The 20824-nt window shown below is 42.4% G+C and overlaps 1 protein-coding gene across 7 annotated transcripts in view; it reads right to left on the bottom strand.

Moving 5' to 3' along the window:
• Positions 1-20824, bottom strand: part of WBP2NL (WBP2 N-terminal like) — a 30714-nt gene that overhangs the window by 357 nt on the left and 9533 nt on the right. For 5 of the 7 annotated variants that reach the window (XM_042993409.1, XM_042993406.1, XM_042993410.1 and 2 more), the window contains exons 2-7: positions 20289-20397; positions 19903-20044; positions 19617-19709; positions 14748-14858; positions 11924-12429; positions 859-929 (exon numbers count right to left, since the gene is read on the bottom strand). In XM_042993409.1, the coding sequence (XP_042849343.1) occupies positions 11990-12429; positions 14748-14858; positions 19617-19709; positions 19903-20044; positions 20289-20397 (895 nt within the window). In that variant the 3' untranslated portion in view covers positions 859-929; positions 11924-11989. Of the gene's footprint in view, positions 1-858; positions 930-6413; positions 6492-7399; positions 7552-11923; positions 12430-14747; positions 14859-19616; positions 19710-19902; positions 20045-20288; positions 20398-20824 lie in introns of those variants that run through there. The other 2 variants (XM_042993408.1, XM_042993411.1) reach the window with 2 other exon arrangements.

The raw sequence follows: 20824 nt of genomic DNA, 5'->3' as shown, positions 1-20824 counted from the left end.
ACTTGACAAGGCTCTGCTACAGTCTTCTCCCTCTGCCAACCCCCCGGCATTCCCAATCTCCTGCACTTTGTTCTGTATGTTTTCGTAACTCTTATCAAGTTCTCTGTTTTTGCTCTTTCTGCAGTTTGTGTATGATATGCCTAGTTACATCACATAACCTATATATTGACTGTATCTTAATATCACTAGAATGTGATCTCCATAAGAGCAGGGACTTTTGTGTGGTCACTGATATCCCAAGTGCACAGAAATAGGACACAAACGGCATTCAGTAAATGAGTGTATGTCGATGAGGAGCGAAACCTAGGCTTATCTCCTGCCCCGTCACTTCTTAGCCCGCTGTGTGCCTTAGGCAGTTTGTTTCCCTCTCTGCCCCAGTTTCTCAATCTATGAGATTGGGGTCCGTGCACTCACCTTGCTGGATTATGCCCGTGAAATGCCTGACAGGGTGCTTGGCATGAGCATATGGTTAACAAATGGGCTGGCCCATTGATGTAATTACTGCCCCTCTCAAACTCTTCACTTTCCGTGTTATAAGGACCCTTTGCTCAGGGGCATCACTAAGGCAGCTGATGTGATGAGGGGTTTGTGATGAGGGCACAAGACCAAGAAAAACTCAAAGGTCCCAGGATTCCCTCTTTCCTGTACCAGCTTAGCTGACTTGAGGGCAGCTAGCCTCAGGCCCTCCAACCCCCACCCCCAGTTACATGGCAGCAAAGGATCTGGAACCAATCTTCCGGTCCTGTGAGAAATCTGAGCCCTCTTTGACCTACTATACCATATCTGACACAGTTGATTTTCTAAGCCCTCTGACCACCAGGGATCAAGCCCACAACAAGAATGGGACTCAGCGCTCACCAGGACCCCACAGATGTGCAGACAGGATCAGGCCACCACATGCACAGGAAACGCTTCCGACTGCCTGGCACCTGTGGGATGAAAAGAGGATGCTAGGGAGTGGGTTCCTCCGTCAGAGGTTAGGGTCGCAGGCTCTGGAATCAGCCTGAGTTCGTGGCCTGCCTCCACCACTCAGTCATTGTGGATTCTGTGGTTTCCTAAGGTCTCCAAGCTTTAGTATGCTTAGCTGTAAAATGAAGGCATTAAAAGTGCCCACTTGACTGGATTGCTATGGAGACTAAGTGAGATATGTTCATAAAGTACCTTAGCACATTGCCTAGCACCCAGCTTTAGTAATGATGTTTATTCACATTCAAAGGCCTTTAAACACCAGGTGAGTTCTATGGAACCACCTTGCCAGTGGTGGCTTTGGCCAGTAGGAACCATGTAAACCATGGCTGTGAGCTAGGTAGAGGTGAAACATAATCATGCCTTCAGGACTGTTCAACTCAACCAGCCAGAGAAGGGGCAGCTTCCTCTAAAATCTGAAATGCGAATCCTCTCTAACAGCCTGCCAAACGAAACTTATTCTGCAAATTATAATCTTCAACTTGTGGCCAGAACTTGGTGGAGTATATATGTGTTATAAGTGTATATCATAAATCAAGAAACACAATGTATTCACATCTTTATTCCCCAACAAATGTTTACTAGACACATGCTCTGTGCAGTGCTTTCTGCTAGGTGTCCTGCAATGGGATACAGTCTCTGTTCTCAAGGAGCTCACAGGCCATGGGGGAGACGGGCACAGAAACAATCTCAATAGGTTTGGCACAGTTTTTCACCAGAAACAATACAAGCTCAGTAGAAGGGCAATTACTCTGGAAGGGGAGATGAGAAAAAGCTTCTCAAAAGAAAGAACTTCTGGGCTATTTTGAAAGATGACTAAAACACAGTGGGGAGGAAGGCATAGAGGCAGAGGCCATGCCCAGTTGAGTGTCTGCATTTTGTTCTGCTCAGCTGGATCACATAGCTGGAGAGGTCACTGGAAGGGCCAGACCACGCAGGTCCTTAAATACTAAGGAGCATAATGTGATCCATGTATACAGTAAACCAGGACTTTGGACTTAATCCTGAAGGTTGCAAGGAACCACTGCACAATTTATAAGCAAGGTAGAACCTAGCATATTAATTTATCCTTCACGTTTAAAATGAGAAACACACAGTACACAGGCATGTAGCACAAAATCGAAAGATCCAAAAGGGTTTAGAGTGGGAAAAATTCATCCTCTCTCTCAATCCTTTCCCCCAGCCATGCAGCTCCCTCGCCCTGAGACAACTCCTGCTAACAGGGTCCTGTGGAGACGAGGCTCCATCACTCTGGCATGTGCGGAAGATGGTGGCAAAGTAAACATGCTGTTTTGTGGCTTTTTTTTTCCCATTTATTATCTTTTGGAGCTTAATCCCTATTAATACATTTCCAGTTACCACATTTTTTTAAATTGCCCAGTGAGAGATATTTAGATTGTTTTAGGTTAGCATTTCAGAAGGTGCCCGCCCTCGGGCCGGGACCTAGAGAAGGGAAGAGAATCGTAGGTGGCACAGCCCTCTGCCCTCCCCGTCTTCCTCCTTGGAGGCGGGCACAAGACTGGAGGCGGTCAGCTGTCCTGACCATCCTGGCCAACACACTAGGGATATCAGGGTTGGCAGACTAGAAGGTATAAGGAGCTGAGCCTCGAATGATGTGGTTGAGTTGCAGAACCTATCTGGGTCTGCCCGCCTCCTGAAATATTGTTATGTCAGGAAAATTAGCTCCTATTTATTTAAAACAGTGTAGTTGCTTTACCTGTAGCTGACTGCACTCCGAATTGAGAGAGGAGTTTCCTTCCCTCTTCCCTTTCCTTTTTTAATCCTGCTTTTCAGAGATTCCACATAGAGGGGAACCCAATGAGGAAGGCCAGGGACCTAGTTTTATAACTGTATTAATCATATCTTTTATTTTCCGTATTCTGATACTAGGACATCTGGGGACTTGCAACCCCTAAAGGGACTGGCCCTTTCAGGGTTAGCCAATTTCTTTCTTCTTTTTTAAAAATTTTTAATTAAAAAAAATGTTTTTAATGTTTATTTACTTTTGAGAGAGAGAGAGAGAGAGAGAGCAGAGGGGGGGCAGAGAGAGAGAGAGACTCAGAATCTGAAGCAGGCTCCGGGCTGTCAGCACGGAGCCCGACATGGGGCTTGAACTCCCAAACCTTGAGATCACGACCTGAGCTGAAGTCGACGCTTAACCGGCTGAGCCACCCAGGCACCCCTGGGTTAGCCAACTTCTAAAGATGGTAAGCAACCTGCCAGTGAATGTGTCTTTCAAAAGGAGACCAACCATTCTGGGGCCATTCCCCCAACCACCTCTCTCTCTCTCTCTTTTTTTTTTTTTTTTTTTTTTGATATATGGATTGCTCCTTTATTTGTTTGATTCAAGCTTTTATTTAAATTCTAGTTAGTCAACATATAGTGTTATATTGGTTTCAAAAGTAGAATTTAGTGATTCATCACTTACATAGAACACCCAGTGCTCATCATAATAAGTGCCCTCCTTAATGCCCATCACCCATCTAGCCCATCCCCCACCGACCTCCCTCCGTCAACCCTCCATTTCTTCTCTATAGTAAGAGTCTCTTATGGCTTACTTTCTTCTCTTTTTTTCTTCCTTCCCATATGTTCATCTGTTTTGTTTCTTAAATTCCACGTGAGTGAAATCATATGGTCTTTGTCTTCCTCTGACTTATTTCACTTAGCATAATACATTCCTGCTCCAACCACCTCTTTTATCAGGCTCCACCTGCTCTAATCACCCCCAAGCCAGGTACTAAACAACCAGGGACAGCCTCTACGCCCCCAAGCCCACTGACATTATTCAAACTATGCAATCCTAAACCTGCTTACCCTGCCTCACCTGTTCCTTCCCATGGAGACCACAATAAAGGCTGTGACAGTTTCCCCCTTGTCCCTGGTGCTTCCCTGTGTGGCCCTCATGGCGTGGCACGCCCTTGCCTTCAGATCTATAAGTATAACAAACTACCTTTTCGATGGCAGCTGTCTCCTGATTGGTTGGCCTTACCATACCTGAACAGTAATAAAACCTATATTAAAACCAGGAACTCTTTTCCCTGGATCCTCCAGAAGAGTGGCAGAGTGAGGCAATTACTAACAACGAGTTCCTTTCTTGCCCTAAAGCTCTAAACAGTAAGTTCTTAGAAAACAGGGACTATATTTGAAACAACTCTGTCTCCTCTCTACAGCACTGGAAGTAATGCCTCACATCAAATAATGACCCAATAATGGTCCTCGGAGAACTCACAGTTCCGGGCAAAGACAGACATATAAACCAGCAATGAAAATTACTCTGTAAATGCTCTCTAATGGAGTCGTGCACAAAATAGAGTGGGACAAAGGAAGAAATAACATCTGAATTTGGTTGGGAAATGCAGGAAGGTTTCAAAGAGCATCTGGGTTGGGACTCAGCAGATGACTAGGACTCGGCCAGGAGGCCAAAAGGAGAACAGTATTGCAGTAGGGAGAGGGGTAAATAGAAAGCATTCCAGACACAGACATGGTGAAAGAGGAGAGCAAGATGCATTCTGGTAACTTGTCTCCAAGATGACCGTTACCTCTTTCTGAGATGGAGGATAAAACTGTCCTTGTTTTTTGTCACAACTCAAAAATCTAGCTCCAGGGGCCTCAGCTATGGCACTCAAAGATTTGTCAAATGAGTACTTAGAACCTAAATGGAATTTAAGAACTATGTTCAATATTAGTAATTATTTATTAATACCCAGTCCAATTAATACTGTCTTAAGTTTAATAAAAAAAAGCCGATTACTAAATATTACACAAGTTTTTAACTATTAACTATTAAATACATATCGAGACTAATCAAACTGCTGGTCAAATCTCTCCCTTAGACAGAATCCCTTCTTCTGGAGTCATTTGGGGACCTTCAAAAACAAGTTTATTCTCTAAGAGTCCATGGTTGAGTGTACTACACCAACTCCCCTCTCCTAAAGGTGCTCCAAGTAAAGGTTGGGATGGTTGCCACGTGTTTTACTTTCTACTAGATGACTAGGTAACCTGTACAGTGTGAATTTGAATTGGGTGTTTACATTCTATACATAGTCACACATACATAGTTTCAAGCAAGCAACCCGGCAGTGGGCAAGAAAAATCAAGTCAACACGAAGGCAAAGGCTCTCTAGTATCCTCTGTGGAAACCCAGATCCTGAGATTGGGATTAGGATGGTTGCTCAAGAAGTAGAGGGGATGGAGGCAGGAGAATCTGAGAGGTTGGGGAAGGAACTGACAGTCCTCTCAAGGAGTAGGCATTGGGGTCCTGCTCCCCAGTGCTCAGGGGTGTGGAGTTGGATCTCTGACAGCCAGCTTCCAGGCCCCACCTAAGATTCTGGGGGCATAAGGAAGCAACCCAGCTATCAGACTTGATGTGACTGCCTGGACTGGGCGGTAGCTGTTTCAGAAGTAATCTGATGCCTAGAAGGGCCTTCTTGGCATCTTGATGCCACATAAGATCTGGATAACTTTGCATAATCTTGGGAGTTTGGGGGAGCCCACCAGCAAGGCAGATGGTGGGGGGGGGTCTGGATAACAGAATTAAAAGAAAACAACGACATGCAGTATTTCCTGCATATATTAATCTATAGGTTGAAAAATCCCACCAACTACACATTTTCCCCTTGATTCCTCAGGACAGTCAAGCCCGAAGTTTCTGCAGGCTGGCAAGCGTCCACCTATCTAGGAAAAAGAGTATTTGGGTGCTTGTTTTGTGGGTCCACTATCAGTCCAGAGATAAAAGGTCTTCTTTCTTTCCTTTCCTATTCCTAATAGGAAATGAGGAGGCAAAGTACAGAAAGCAAGAGCAGATTCTGTATTGCAGCTGGGGAAGAGACAGGAAGAAGATGAATCCACCGGCTCAGGGATGAATCAGGAAGGAAGCATCCAAAATGTCAATGGGGACCCGAATGACCCAGCATTAGTGCTTTCAGCACATAACAGGCTTAGCTGAACTCTCGCTGGATTTGTCCTAAGCAGAGCAAAACCGGATCCCTGTGAGTACACAGGACCCAAAGCTCTCCTTATAGGATGCGCTTGTTATAGAAGGAGTCTGACTCTCTGCATCAGGCAGTGGGAGCTAAGAGTAGGTGTGCCATACAGCCCCCAATGGGTCCAACCTCGGGCTCTGCTTGGTCCCACCTCTATACAATTACCACCTTTGGTTGTATTCCAGCAGCTTGGTGAAACAGGTGAACAAGTTCCCTTTGCAGGGGAGTCCACTTTCAGGAGACTTGGACCTGCTTACCCTTCTAGGTTGTTGGACCTCATTTCAAATCTACCTGGTACATGTATGGCTAGAATGAAGAGCAGAAGAGAAAGTCTACTTGCTACCCTTTTAGAATTCTAATCCCAGAATATGCCTGTTAGACGTCAGTTATTTAGAGAACTATCCCAGCATAAAAGAGGCCTCATTCCTTGCCCCTATTCCCAACTCACCATCACATTCCAGCACAAACCGAAAAGCTGAATGAGGGGAACTTTATTCCTGCTCTGGTTTGGAGAATCTCTCCCTCTTCCTCTCCTTGTCACTTCTGCCCATGTAGAGAGGTTTAGAAGTGAGAAAAGAAGAAACTCTTAAAAGAAAAAAAATCCTCATCACTTCCCTCAAAAATTTTTAAGAGAAAGAGATCTGGGGCCTGTGACCCATGTTTAAGATCCATATGGTCTGAGGCACCTGGGTGGCTCAGTTGGTTGAGCATCTGACTCTTGACTTCTGCTCAGGTCACGATCTCACATTCGTGGGATTGAGCCCCACGTCTGGCTCTGCACTGACAGTGAAGAACCCGCTTGGGATTCTCTCTCTCTCCCTCTCTCTCTTTCTGCCCCTCCCTTGCGGTCTCTTTCTAAACAAACAAACAAACAAACAAACAAACAAACATTAAAAAAAGATCCATATGGTCTGAATTCTCTGTTTGGAATCTTTAGAAAAGGGTTATACCTATGTTTTCTCTTTTTACTTCTTCCCTGCATGGTTACCTGGACATACCAGCAGTCCCTGTACCACTGACACTCCAGTGTCCCAGACCCATGACTCTGTGCCGGTAATTTCTAATAGGAATCCGTAGCTACTTTCTATATTATCATGTGCCTTCTTCAAGAAGATCTGTTCTCTACAAACTGGACATGAAACTCTTTTTCTCGGAAGGGGAAGAAGAATGGTCCTTGACTCGTCTCATTGTTGGGAAGAGTTTTAAGGGCAGCATATCCCAGACACTTAACAGTTCATTTTAATTCTAATATCCACTCATTCCACAAAATGTTTCCCGAAGTTTGTTCCACTAAATAATAGTTTTTCCAAAATGTTTAGTGAATAAAATAGACTAAGGTCAAATAATTTTGAAAAAATATGTGTATTTTGAAAATGTCTCCCTCTTAGAGATTTATGTTCACTAGTATATTCAAGGTGCTGAGAAGTCATGAGGTAAAGAAATCTGTTTACCTGGATTTTTCAAATACATTTGACTCAATAACCACCTTTTCCACATAAGACCCATTAACATCCACCAACTTCCTTAGGAAAAGCTGTCCTTGACAACATAGGAGCATCTGGTTTCCTAATTGTTACAATGAGGATCAATCAATAACTCTAACCTGTTTCAAGGAAATAATCCAAAATTAAAAAAAAAAAAAGCTCTATATAAGAGAAGTTAATCACAATGTTGTTTGTAATAGCAAAAACCTGGAAACAACTAAAATATTTTAAAATAGGGATTGAGAAAATATGTAATGGTGCAGCCATGTAGCCACTAACAATATTTATGAATAATTCTTTTTTTTTTAATTGTTTTTAAACGTTTATTTATTTTTGAGACAGAGAGAGACAGAGCATGAACAGGGGAGGGGCAGAGAGAGAGGGAGACACAGAATCAGAAGCAGGCTCCAGGCTCTGAGCCATCAGCCCAGAGCCCAACGCAGGGCTCGAACTCACGGACCACGAGATCGTGACCTGAGCTGAAGTCGGACGCCCAACCGACTGAACCACCCAGGTGCCCCTTTATGAATAATTCTTAAAAACCTATGAAACTCATCTAACTATACATTAAGTATATTCAATTTTTAATATATCAATTATACCTCAAAGCTGTGGGGTTTTTTAATTCTTTTTTTAATGTTTACTTATTTTTGAGAGAGGAAGAGAGACAAAGCATGAGTACGGAAGGGACAAAGAGACAGGGAGACACAGAATCCCAAACAGGCTCCAGGCTCTGAGCTGTCAGCACAGAGCCCGATGGGGGCTCGAACATATGAACCGCGAGATCATGACCTGAGCTGAAGTCAGATGCTTAACTGACTGAGCCACCCAGGCCACCCTACTTCAAAGCTGTTTTAAAAAAAAGCTGGGGCGCCTGGGTGGTTCAGTCAGTTAAGCGTCTGACTTCAGCTCAGGTCATGATCTCGCGGTTCATATGTTCGAGCCCCCATCGGGCTCTGTGCTGACAGCTCAGAGCCTGGAGCCTGTTTGGGATTCTGTGTCTCCCTGTCTCTCTCTCTCTGCCCCTCCCCAACTCATGCTCTGTTTCTCCTAAAAAATAAACATTAAAAATATTGTTTAATTTAATAAATAAATAAATAAATAAATAAATAAAAGTTATGAAAATGTAAAGTGTCAGGTGAAACACTTGTATATACAACATATTCTCAACTACACACAAAATATTCATAGAAAAAATATATGATTTAAATGTCTTCTGGGTCTGGTAATATTATACACTAGAGCTTTTATTTTTTTATTTTTTTATTTTTTTCTTTTTAACGTTTATTTATTCTTGAGACAGAGACACAGCATGAACGGGGGAGGGGCAGAGAGAGAGGGAGACACAGAATCAGAAGCAAGCTCCAGGCTCTGAGCCATCAGCCCAGAGCCCGACGCGGGGCTCGAACTCGCGGACCGTGAGATCGTGACCTGGCTGAAGTCGGACGCTTAACCGACTGCGCCACCCAGGCGCCCCTACACTAGAGCTTTTAAAACCTTTTGGTATATAGTATCTAAAAACACTTGATATAATATTTTTAAGGCCTCCTTTTAGGCGGCTTGATGAGCCTGTAAGAAAGCAAGGAAAGGCCAATGAAATTAGGAAGTTGGTCAAGGTAGCAGAATAGTGAGTTTTTAAGAGGCTGACAACCTCAGAATAGTCTAAAGTAGTCCAGAATGATAGTTCTTGGCAGGGAAGGCATTGACCCCCAGGGGGCAATTATGAAATAACTGGGGGCATTTTTGGTTATCACAATTAGAGGCCACTGTTGGTATCTGACAGGTGAGGGGTCAAGGATGCTAGACGTCCCGAAAAGTACAGGGCAGTTCCTCACAACAAAGAATCGTCCTACACTCCTTCATGATTTTCAAATGAATCTCTGGCCATCGATGTAGGTGAAACACATGCTTATAATCATTTGAGCCTAGAGCCTAACCCTGCATTACATGATTTTAATACATGCAGAACTTTTCAGGAATTCAACCACTGTGTAAATCAAGGGAAAACGAAACTTTGTTTTATTTGGAAATTTGTCAAGGATTGTTCATCATTTTGGAAAACGACATTGCCAATAGCATTGCCACTATGGTATTCAAGTCACCAATACAACATACATGGATCATTTCTAGTGTTTATGAATTTGGTGAATCTACATACAGGAGGTGAGCACTTGATTACTTTGTTATGTCTTCTAGTACAGTGGAATTTGAACATTTATATATTAAAATACTTAAAATTTTACTACAAACTAGTTTTATATTATTTCTTTATATCACATTTATGGCATAATTTATTGATTTTGGTTGAAATGGTATGGAATCATATGCAGTTGTCTACAAATTTCATTCTGATGATCTAAAGGAGACATTACAAATTATTTGTTATGGGAGGGGCATGTGGGTGGCTCAGTCCATTGAGCGTCCAGCTCTTGGTTTCAGCTCAGGTCATGATCTCACAGTTCATGAGTTCAAGCCCCGTGTCGGACCCCACACGGACAGTGCAGAGCCTGCTTGGAATTCTCTCTCTCCCTCTCTCTCTCTCCCTCTCTCTCTGCCTTTCCTCTTCTCGCTCTCTCTCGCAAAATAAATAAATAAACTTAAAAAAAACCAAATTATTTGTTATGGGGGCAGTCTGATGGGATTGAAAATCACTGCAGTATATAATCCCTACAACTTGCTTTTCTTATTTTAACAATAAGACAGAATTTTTGCATATTTAGCTTTAAGGCACCATAGTTTATATAAATACTATTAATGACCACATAGCTTATTTCCAATTTTGTGATGTTAGAAACAATGAATGTAATTAAATCTTCCCACACACATCTTTGTGCACAGGTGCAAGCGTTTCTCAGGAATAGATATTGAGAAGTGAAGCTGCTAAATCAAGAGTAGATATCTTTTACCTTTTAAAAGGCACTGCCAGATCTCTTTCTAAAAATGCATTCAACTTACATTCGCACCAATATTGTATAAAATAACCTTTCCCCACATGTGTTCCTTCCTAACACTTAACTTTTTCTATCTTTTTAATATTTATAAATCTTTGGAGATAAAATTGTTTCTCATGTCAAGTTGCCTTTTCCTAATACTAGTGAAGTTGATTGAACATCTTTTGAAATGTTTCTGAGCCACTCTACTGCCTTGGTTAATTGGGATTTCATATCTTTTGTCCATTTTTAATTTTTGGTTGACTTTTAGGAGTTCTTCATATATTCTAACTATAAATTATTTGTTTAACATGTATGTCGGAGATTAACTTTCTCCTATTCTGTTTTCTATCTTTTAATTGTGGTCATACAGATGTTAAAAATTTTGATATAGTCAAACTTATCACCGTTTTCCTTTATTGCATTATTGGGTTTGATTTTCTTTTTTTGGGGGGGGTTGATTTTCTTAAAGAAGGCTTTTCCTAATCTAGATATCATTTTCTTTTTGTTTTAATTTTTTTTTACATTTATTTATTTTTTGAGAGACATAGAAAGACAGAGCACAAGTTGGGGAGGGGCAGAGAGAGAAGGAGACACAGAATCCGAAGCAGGCTCCAGGCTCCGAGCTGTCAGCACAGAGCCTGATGCGGGGCTCGAACTCAACAAACTGTGAGATCATGACCTGAGCCGAAGTCAGATGCCCAAAAACTGAGCCACCCAGGCACCCCTAGATATCATTTTCAATGGACACATAATATTCCATTATATGGATGTACCATGATTTATGAGATTCTCTCTCACTATTGGAAATTTAGTGATGGGCTGGTCCATCCCTTCACTAATATAAACAATGCTGTGAAAAACAACTGAGTATTCTACTTGATATTTCTTTTTAAACATTTTTTTAAGTTTATTTATTTATTTTGAGAGAGAGTTTGAGCAGGGAAGGGGCAGAGAGAGAGGAAGAGAGAGAAAATCCCAAGCAGGCTCTGTGTTGCCAGCAAAGATCCCAATGAGGGGCTTGAACTCATGAACCATGAGATTATGACCTGAGCCAAAACCAAGAGTCCAACTGCTTAACCAACTGAGCCACCCAGGTGCCCCTCAACTTGATATTTTTAACATATTTTCAGGCTTAGCAAACAGCGCAATAAATAATTTCTAGAGGGGGAGGGGAGAAAGGCAGGAAACCTTTTCCACCCTACATTCAAGGTTTGTTTAAAAATGCAGCCCATCGGGTATCTGAGTGGCTCAGTAGGTTGAGCCTCTGACTTCAGCTCAGGTCATGATCTCACAGCTTCTGAGTTCAAGTCCCCATCTGGCTCTGGATCCTCTGTCTCCCTCTCTCTCTGCCCCTCCCCAGCTCATGTGCATGCTCTCTCTCAATAAATAAACTTTAAAAAAAAAATTACAATGCAGCCCAATGTCAACCAAATTATTGGGGAATTAGCTCTAATCCTACTTCTTCTTTGGCCCATCTAATCAAGAGTTGACTCAGCCTCCCCCTAAGACTGCCCTTCCACAGGGCAACACTACGTCAGACACACCTTTAATCACATACCTGAGTCTACCTTCCTATTCTGACTTTGGTTTTCGGGTGCCACTTTGCTTGGCGAGTCTTCAAGGTTTAATTCCTGGAAGATGGTGAATGGCTCTGAGAAGATGAGGCAGGGGGAAGAGAAGCCTCATACCCAGGAGGTTGGATTGCCACAGATTTGCCAGTCCCAGCTCTAATTCCAGCAGGTGAAACTTCATATCCTGGAGGTGGGGCTTGATTTCCAGCCCCTGGGTTTTCACTTCCAGTAGGTAAGGTTTCGTTTCCGGCTGGGAGGGCTCCGTATCCCACAGGCAGGGCTCTGTATGCTCCTGGTGGGACTCCAGATCCCACAGGTGGGGGTCCGTATCCTGCTGGTGGGGGTCCGTATCCCCATGGCAGGTGTCCATATTCCACCTGTGGGGGTCCATATCCAGCCTGTGGGGGTCCATATCCTGCCTGTGGGGGTCCATATCCTGCCTGTGGGGGTCCATATCCTGCCTGTGGGGATCCATAGACAACAAATGGGTATGCTGAGAAGGAAAAAAAAATCAGTTACTCATTTTTTAGAGTGGACAAGGAATGGGTAAGAAGGAGAAAGACAAAAAAACTATGCTGAAGCAAACTGACACAGGATGAGAACTCAGGCAGAGTAATGCTAAAGCCAGATCCTTCACCAGGTGAAGGCTTTATCATTTCCTGTTGTGGAGGGATTCAAATTAACATGAAAATATCCCTACAGTTATATCTCTACATTACTTATACTTGTGCTCAGATACATATTTTACTTAATAAATTTTATTTGATTATGAAGAAAGTAATACATGCTCAATGAGGAATATGTATTTGGAAAATAGAGAAAAGATGAAATTTAAAAATTACCTATAATTCCACTATCAAAGACAAAAACTTAGTATTTTGGTATATTTCTTTGTAGGATCTGTTAATATTTTTTATACAATCACAATCATAACAACCATACAACTTTTTATCTGGCTCTTTTTACTTGGCATTATAAAAAAGTCTTTACATTATTAACACTTCATAAATTAAAAGCTGAACAACATTTTATCACATGGATAGGTGCTACGTAATTCCCCTGTTCTAGAAGAGTGCGTCGTTTCCAACTTTCTGATTCATATTACAATAATCATGGGTTGTATTTATTTCCTTGGCTACAGTCCCAAAGTGGTTTAATGAGTCAATGAATGGACAACTGTAGAGTTATTTTGCTGTAATCCATTTTTATGTTTGAGCTAATTAGAAAAAACTTTAAAAGAACTGTCTTAAAGATGCTCAAAGACTAAAGGAGAATGTGAAGAAAGTCAAGAAAATGATGTATGCACCAAACAGAAATACCAGTAGAAGTGGAAAACTTAACAAGAAACCAAAGCAAAATTCTGGAGCTGAATAGTATGATAGCTGAAAAGAATTCACTAGAGGGGTTCAAATTCAGATTTGAGTAGGCAGATGAATGAATCTGTTAATGTGAAAATAGAACAACAGAAACAGCAGAGATTGAGAAACAGCCAGAAAATATATTGAAGAAGAGTGAACAGAGCTGAAGGACCTGTGGGATGCCATCAAGCAGACCAACATACACGCTGTGGAAGTCCCAGAAGGAGGAGAGAGAGAAAGGGAGAGAGTAAATATCTAAAGAAATGATGACTGTGCACTTCCCAAACTGGATGAAAAACATGAATATAAACATCCAGGAAGCTCAATGAGCTTCAAGTCAGATGAACTCATACAGATCCAACCGAGATGCATTCTAATTAAACTTCCAAAAACCAAAGATAAAGAGAGAATCGTGAAATCAGCAAGAGAAAAGTGCATCACCCAGATACAAAGGATCCTCAATAAGACAATTAGCAGGTTGCTCATCAGAAACTTTGGAGGCCAGAAATAAACTGTCAAACAAGAGTCCTCTATTTGCCCAAACTCCTTCAGGAGTAAGGGAGAATGAAGATGTTTCCAGATAAACAAAAGCTGAAGGAGTTCATTACCACCAGACTGGCCCTGCAAGAAGTGCCTCAGGGAGTCCTGCAGGGTGACCTGGAAGCACACCAGACAGAAATTTGAAGCCATATGAAGAAATGAAGATCTCAGTAAAGGTAAATCGCTGGACAATTATAAAAGCTAATATTACTGTTAACAATGGCTTATAATTCCATTTTTCGTTTTCTACATAATGCAAGAGACTAATGCATTTAAAAGAATTATTAGATTATGTTTTTAGGCATACGACATATAAACACGTCATTCTGTGACATCAGTTAGTATACAAAACAAAAGCCAACAGACATGCATGTCATGCTCCAAGGAGAACCCAAGGAAGGGCCGCATTTGGGGGCCCATCGGCAGCCTGTTAGGAAACCCTTTGTGGCCCACCAGTAGGCTGTGGACCACATTTGAGAATCACTGTGGACAGGCACAGCTGTTAGAGGGTACAGAGCATAAAGCCGGAGTCCTCAGTGAGGTTGAAGGGCATGGCATAAGCATGATGGCTATACGTGTGTGAAGCTGGAAGGGGGAAGTGGGCAAGAGCACACATTTTCTGCTCAGGCTATATGCAGGAAGGGACTGCTCCCACTAATGGAAGTTGCCCAGCTATACTCTGTATGTGTACGTTACGGTTAAAAGTAAGCCTGAAACTGAAGCCCAGTCACTTGCTGACATGCCACTGGGTTTCAGTCTAGAAACAAAGTCACGGACTTCCCCATTTTCCAATTTCCTAAACCTCTGCTGTTTCTCCTACAGCAGAGTTGGAAGCAAACTAGCAGTGAAAGGATCTTTGAGCCCCTGGCATACTTTTCCACCTCCCAACAAGAACTTCCCTGCCATACCTTACCTGGACAAGGCATCTGTTGAGTGCACATCATGTTCCCCTGCCCAGTAACTACAAGCAGTCCTGGAGGGCTGAACCAGTAACTTGTACTCTTAAGTGGAACTCCTCTGGCAGCTGAGAAGACAAGTTTGGCAAAATAGAGACTCTAATTTGTTCAATGCAGATGTACAGCAGCCACCAACCAATTAATAGGGTATTAACCATCATCTTACACAAGTGTCCAACAATGCTCCTAGGATATGAGATAAAACACATACACCTCCCTTGTCCTGAACTGTATGCTTTTTGAGGGCAGAGACTGTGTCTTATTTGCCTGTGCTTATTCAGGGCCTAGGATAGCACCTACCATAATAAATATTCAGAAAAAATTTCCAACTGAGGCTTCGATCAAGTTGGCAAGATACATCTATTAAAAACCAATGTAATGGCAACGTGATACAGAAGAAAGCACTTCTGTTTGTCTCCCTCTGCATCTCTCTCATAAAGATCCTTGCGATGGCATCTGGGGCGCACCTGGATAATCCAGGGTAATAGCTTCAAGCCCCTTAAATGAATTACATCTGCAAAGATTCTTTTTACAAACAAGGGAACATTCACAGATTCTGAGGACTAGGCAAGGATATATCTTTGGGAGCTATTATCAGTCTACTACACTAATTTCTGGCATCTAGCATCTGACCACAAGTAATAACACTGCTTCCAGGCCTGGCCCATGCAAGCTTTCCAGGTGAAACATTTGTTCTATTTCCCTCTCTGCTGGCTAGCCAGAGAGGCTGTGGAAGCCATGTGTTAAAAATGGCATAGACCCTATTACCCTGAGTCCCTGAAGGGTTATGTAGAGCACAGCCCCCTTTTATCCCTGCTGATTGACCTTTATATAAGCAGTAATATCTATTGTCTTAAGCTATTGATAATTTGGGGTTTATCTGTTTTAATAACTAGCATTATCTTAACTAATTCATTCTAAATCTAAAGTTATCTAAATCTAAATCTAAAGTTATCTAAATCTAAATCTAAACTATCTAAATCTAAATCTAAAGTTATCCTCCTTTTCAATATCCTATTAGTATCCTTCCCAGAAATATTATTTTACTAACTTATATGTTTGCGTATTTTTTTTTTAATGTTTATTTATTTTTGAGAGAGAGAGACAGAATGCGAGGGGGTGGGGAAGAAAAAGGGGCAGAAAAAGATGGAGACACAGAATCCGAAGCAGGTTCCAGGCTCTGGGCTGTCAGCACAACTAACAAGCCATGAGATCATGACCTGAGCCGAAGTCCGATGCTTAACCAGCTGAGCCACCCAGGCACCCCGTCTGTGTATTTCTTATATGACTCTCACTAGACTGTAAATTTAACAAAGCCGAGGGACTATGTATGTCTTGTTCACTATTGTGTTCTCAATCATCTCAATCATACCATAGTGTTTGGTATACAATAAGGGTCAAAGAGACAAACCATAAAGTATGATGGGTAGTTAATTCCAAAGGCCTCATGGAAGCCCATCTCACAATCCCTGACTCTTGCTGGGAAAGCAAGGGTAGGTTCCCACACCTAAGCCGTGATATAATCAGACCCAGAGTAGGTTCAGACATTTGGTCAAGTTCACCTAAGTTGCCTAAACCCTTTCCAAGAGGCTATGTAACTGCTAGGACTCTGTACCTAGCTTTGCAAGCCAAGAAGCATATCTTAATAAGAGCACTAAGAGGTTTCCCTCAAGTTGCCCGATCCTTAGCCCATAATCCTAAAGATAAGCTCTCTCTACTGTGAGGTGAAAAATAAGGGCAAATTCAGGACCCAGTGTGCAATTATTCTGAGTTTTCCAGACATCTGTAGCAAAGAAGAACTGGACTTCCAAGTACCCCCTGCCTCTGGGTTCCACATGGCCATACTCTGTGAGCCAGGACACCTTGTTATTCAACGTCAGGCTTTAGATGCTGTCTGCCTTCTGGACAGTGAAGAGCTGTTGGCTGGGTTCAGTATGTGAACTCCTTGGTCTTCATATCTTGCACTGTATCATTAAAGGTAATATTAAACATTTTCTTACTCCTCAATTTCCTGTATATGGCTTCTCCACCACCTGTCTTTAGCATTTCTGTCTTGCTAAGACCACCACGAACTCAAATTTCCACATGCAATGCACACTTTTCAGTCTTCATTTTATCAAACATCTCTGCAGCAGCTGACAGATGACCACTCAGTAATGCTTGAAATTTCTCTTTCTTGACTTCTGGGGTAATAAACTCGATTCTCCTCCTACCTCAGTCAGCCCCACGCTACCCATCCCTTCGATGTTGAGGACCTTGGAATACCATCCTTTATTCACTGAATAAGCCTTTCACTCACATGGCTCCAGAGACGACCTGTGTGCTGAGGATCTCCAAATGAGTCTCTAGACACAGTTCATCTTTGTGGTTCTGAGCTGCTGGTCCGCTAGCCTCTAGCATTCCAGTGTACCTCACTTCAATATGATCCAGCGGTTAAGGGTATAGGATCAAAAGAGCACAGCATCACTTACATACTCTACTTATACAGTATTTCTGCCAAAATGCAGGACCTGCATCTAAGCATGAAGAAACAGATAAACCCAAATCTACAAAACAATAAGCCTGTATTCTTTTAAAAATGTTAATGTTGGGGCGCCTGGGTAGCTCAGCAGGTTAAGGGTCTAACTGTGGCTCAGGTCGTGATCTCATGGTTCATGAGTCTGAGCCCTGCGTCAGGCTCTGCGCTGACAGTGTGACAGTGCAGAGCCTGCTTAGGATTCTCTCTCTCCCTCTCTCTGCCCCTCCCCTACTCACTCTCACTGTCTCTCTCTCACAATAAATAAATAAGCTTTTTAAATAAATAAAACTGTCAATGCCAAGAAAGACAAAGAAAAGCTGAGTCCAGACTAAAAGAGACTAAAGAAATAGGACAATTAAATTCAGCATGTGATCTGGGATTAGATCCTGGATTGGAAAAATAAACAGTGCGCCATAAGAATTAGGAAGAGTGATAGGTTAATCATTTGAATTTGAATATAAACCAAATATTAAATAATAACATTGTTTCAGTGTTAAATTTTCTGAATTTGATAAGTAGACTTAGGGTAGATAAAAGAATACCCTTGCTCTTAGCAGATACACACTTGAATACTTAGGAATGAATGAAATGAACTTTGTAACTTACTCCCAAATAGTTCAGTAAAAACAAAAACAAACGAAGAGTAAGATAAAGCAAATGTGGGAAAATGTTAATGATGGGTGAATCTAGATGAAGGGTCCATGAGAGTCCACTGTAAATTCTTGCAACTTTTCTAAATACGATTTTTTTTTTTTGAAATAAAAAGTTTAAAAAGAGAGTGAGAGTATGTTTAGGGTCCAGATTCTAGCTCTATCAGTTTCTACCTGTATAGCCTTGGGAAACTGTAGAACCATCACTGACTCAGTTTCCCCAGTTATCAACTGGGGACAATGATTGTACCTACAGCCTAAGTTTTTGTGAGGATTAAAAAAATTGACACATGTAAAGGGCTTGGAACGCTGCCCACTGTATGGTAAGCATTCAATAAATGTTAGTATTACTAGATCTAAAATTGAACCTGTTTCCTCTCCAACTTAGATGGTCTCTTATATTCTTAACTGTGGTTTATAGTATCATGATCCAGTCAGTCTTCTGAGCTAGAAAATTCATTCCACCCTCTGGTGTGTCCCCAGCACTTTGCCCATGCCTCTAGTTTGGAATATTTGCATGTGTGTGTCTATTCTCGATTGTGTTCATCTCAACTAGATTGGAGTTGGGGTGGAGGCAAGGGAGAAAGAGAAAGCATTCCGGATAGAGCAAATTCCAGGGCACCTGGCTGGCTCAGTCAGTAGAGCACGTGACTCTCGATCTTAGGATCATGAGTTCGAGCCCCATGTTGGGTGTAGAGTTTACTTAAAAAATAAAATTAAACAAACACATTAATAAATAAAGTTATCCAGGCAGAGCGAATAGCATGAAGGCTCGGAGATGAGAGAACAGGGCACAAAGAAGTCCAGCTGGACTGGAGTACAAAAGCTGAGACAGTAGGGGCATGAAATGAGACCAGATTGAATAAAAATATATCACAAAAAAGATTATTTGTATTCAAAGTCTGAAAGAGTTCTCTGGTACATCTGTTAGATCAATGCTGTAGGGCTGGATAGTACCTCTTCCCTCTTCTCATGGAAGACGGGGATTAAACCCAACAGAAGCAAAGGCAAAGCCAGAGAGGAAAAAAGACAAAAGGCGTGACAAAGGAAGAAGAACTCAGGCAACTGGGGATTCCTGATCTGAAAATGAGAGTACTCAATGATGTATGAGACCAACATTTAAAAGGATAAAAGAGGGGCGCCTGGGTGGCTCAGTCGGTTAGGCGTCCGACTCTTGGTTTCAGCTCAGGTCGTGATCTCACAGCTTTGTCGGTTCGAGCCCCACATTGAGCTCTGCACAGACAGAGTGGAGCCTGCTTGGGATTTTCCCTCTTTCCCTCTCTCTCTGCCCCTCCCCTTCTCACGCTGTCTCTATCTCTCTCAAAATAAATCAATAAGCTTTAAAAAGTACATTAAAAAAAACATTTAAAAACGGACAAAAGATTATCAGGTATAATTAGTGGTTCAAGTGTCTGAGTATAAACTTCTGCTAGCCTGCAAACTCCTTTAAGACAAGGAGGGGCTGAATAATCTTGTTCCCGGCACGTAGTATGGTACTTGTGCCATAATAGGAAGGCTCAGAAAATGCCTGCTGCATACGTGTGCAACTACCAGCTGCCTGACGTAGAGACCAAAGTCGTGGCTGGGTAGCGGTCCTACTTCAATTCCGCAGGCCTCCAAACCCCAAAGTGTTTAGTGTCTTTATTAGCATTGCTCACCGGCAGAGGCAGCTTTCACCATCAGCTGGGCAAATTCGATGGCACCTCCTTTTCTGAAGGCTAATTTAAAAGTAGCCTGTCCTTCCCAGCCGCCTGGGGGAAGAAACGGCACACGCTAAGATGCTGGCACCACTGGTCGGAGAAGGACAGCCCCAGACAGAGAGACAAGCACTACCCGACAGAGCAGTGCAGCTTTCTTTGAATTCCAGCATGAGCCAAGTCTGAATCTTAAACCTTCTGGAAGCTTTTGAGGGAAAAAAATACACTTCTGAGGGGGAACACTCACCATCCGGAGCTGCCTGAATAGTCCCTTTAATGTAGTTGGCAGCAAAGACCGGTTGTTCAACGGTGCAGTTACTCATCAGATCAAATGGCATCATGAAAGAAAACATGGGATCACTGACTAAGTGTGAAGTCACGAAGATCACCTAGGAGAGGAAAGAAACTTCGGAGAAGGCATGCAGCTTGTCCACGGACTGAGACATATTAGACCAACCCTAAGTTCGAGGCTGTCTGACATTCCGGCCTGACTGAGAAACATCACCCGTGTTCTTCCATATTCTCCAACATGGAAAATCATAAAATGCCAACTTTGAAAGTCAACGTTAAATCTCTCTCCATTTGAAGGAAAACAAATGTAGCGGTAATAGGTCAAGGTAGAAGTAGAATTACCCGGTATGAAGTGAGAAACAGTGTCCCCCTCTTTGTCCCACTGAAGAGACTGGATCTCTCTGGTTGCTGTGGGAAGGAGAGGTCCACATCCTGAGACTGCATCAAGACACTGCAGAAAAGAAAGGGCAGACACCACACGATTTAGCAGTTATACGAAACGACGCACATAAAGTTCTTAGCACAATTCCAAGCCCAGAGTAAGCACTCAATGTCAGCTGCTGCCGCTACTATCACTATTGTATTGAAATAGAAAGGAATTTAAATCTTATTCTCTGACTTTTCACACTTACTCCTCTCCCTCTTTACCACTGGATTCTTTTTTTCTTATCAAGCCTACTTCTTCTTAATGTTTATTAAGAATAACAAATGGGGGGGCGCCTGGGTGGCTCAGTCGGTTGGGTGTCCGACTTCAGCTCAGGTCACGATCTCACAGTTCGTGAGTTCGAGCCCCGCGTCGGGCTCTGTGCTGACAGCTCAGAGCCTGGAGCCTGCTTCACATTCTGTGTCTCCCTCTCTCTCTGCCCCTTCCCTGCTCA

Source organism: Panthera tigris, chromosome B4, assembly GCF_018350195.1.
Source record: "Panthera tigris isolate Pti1 chromosome B4, P.tigris_Pti1_mat1.1, whole genome shotgun sequence".
NCBI lineage: Eukaryota > Metazoa > Chordata > Mammalia > Carnivora > Felidae > Panthera > Panthera tigris.
This window is presented reverse-complemented; position numbering and strand designations above follow the sequence as displayed.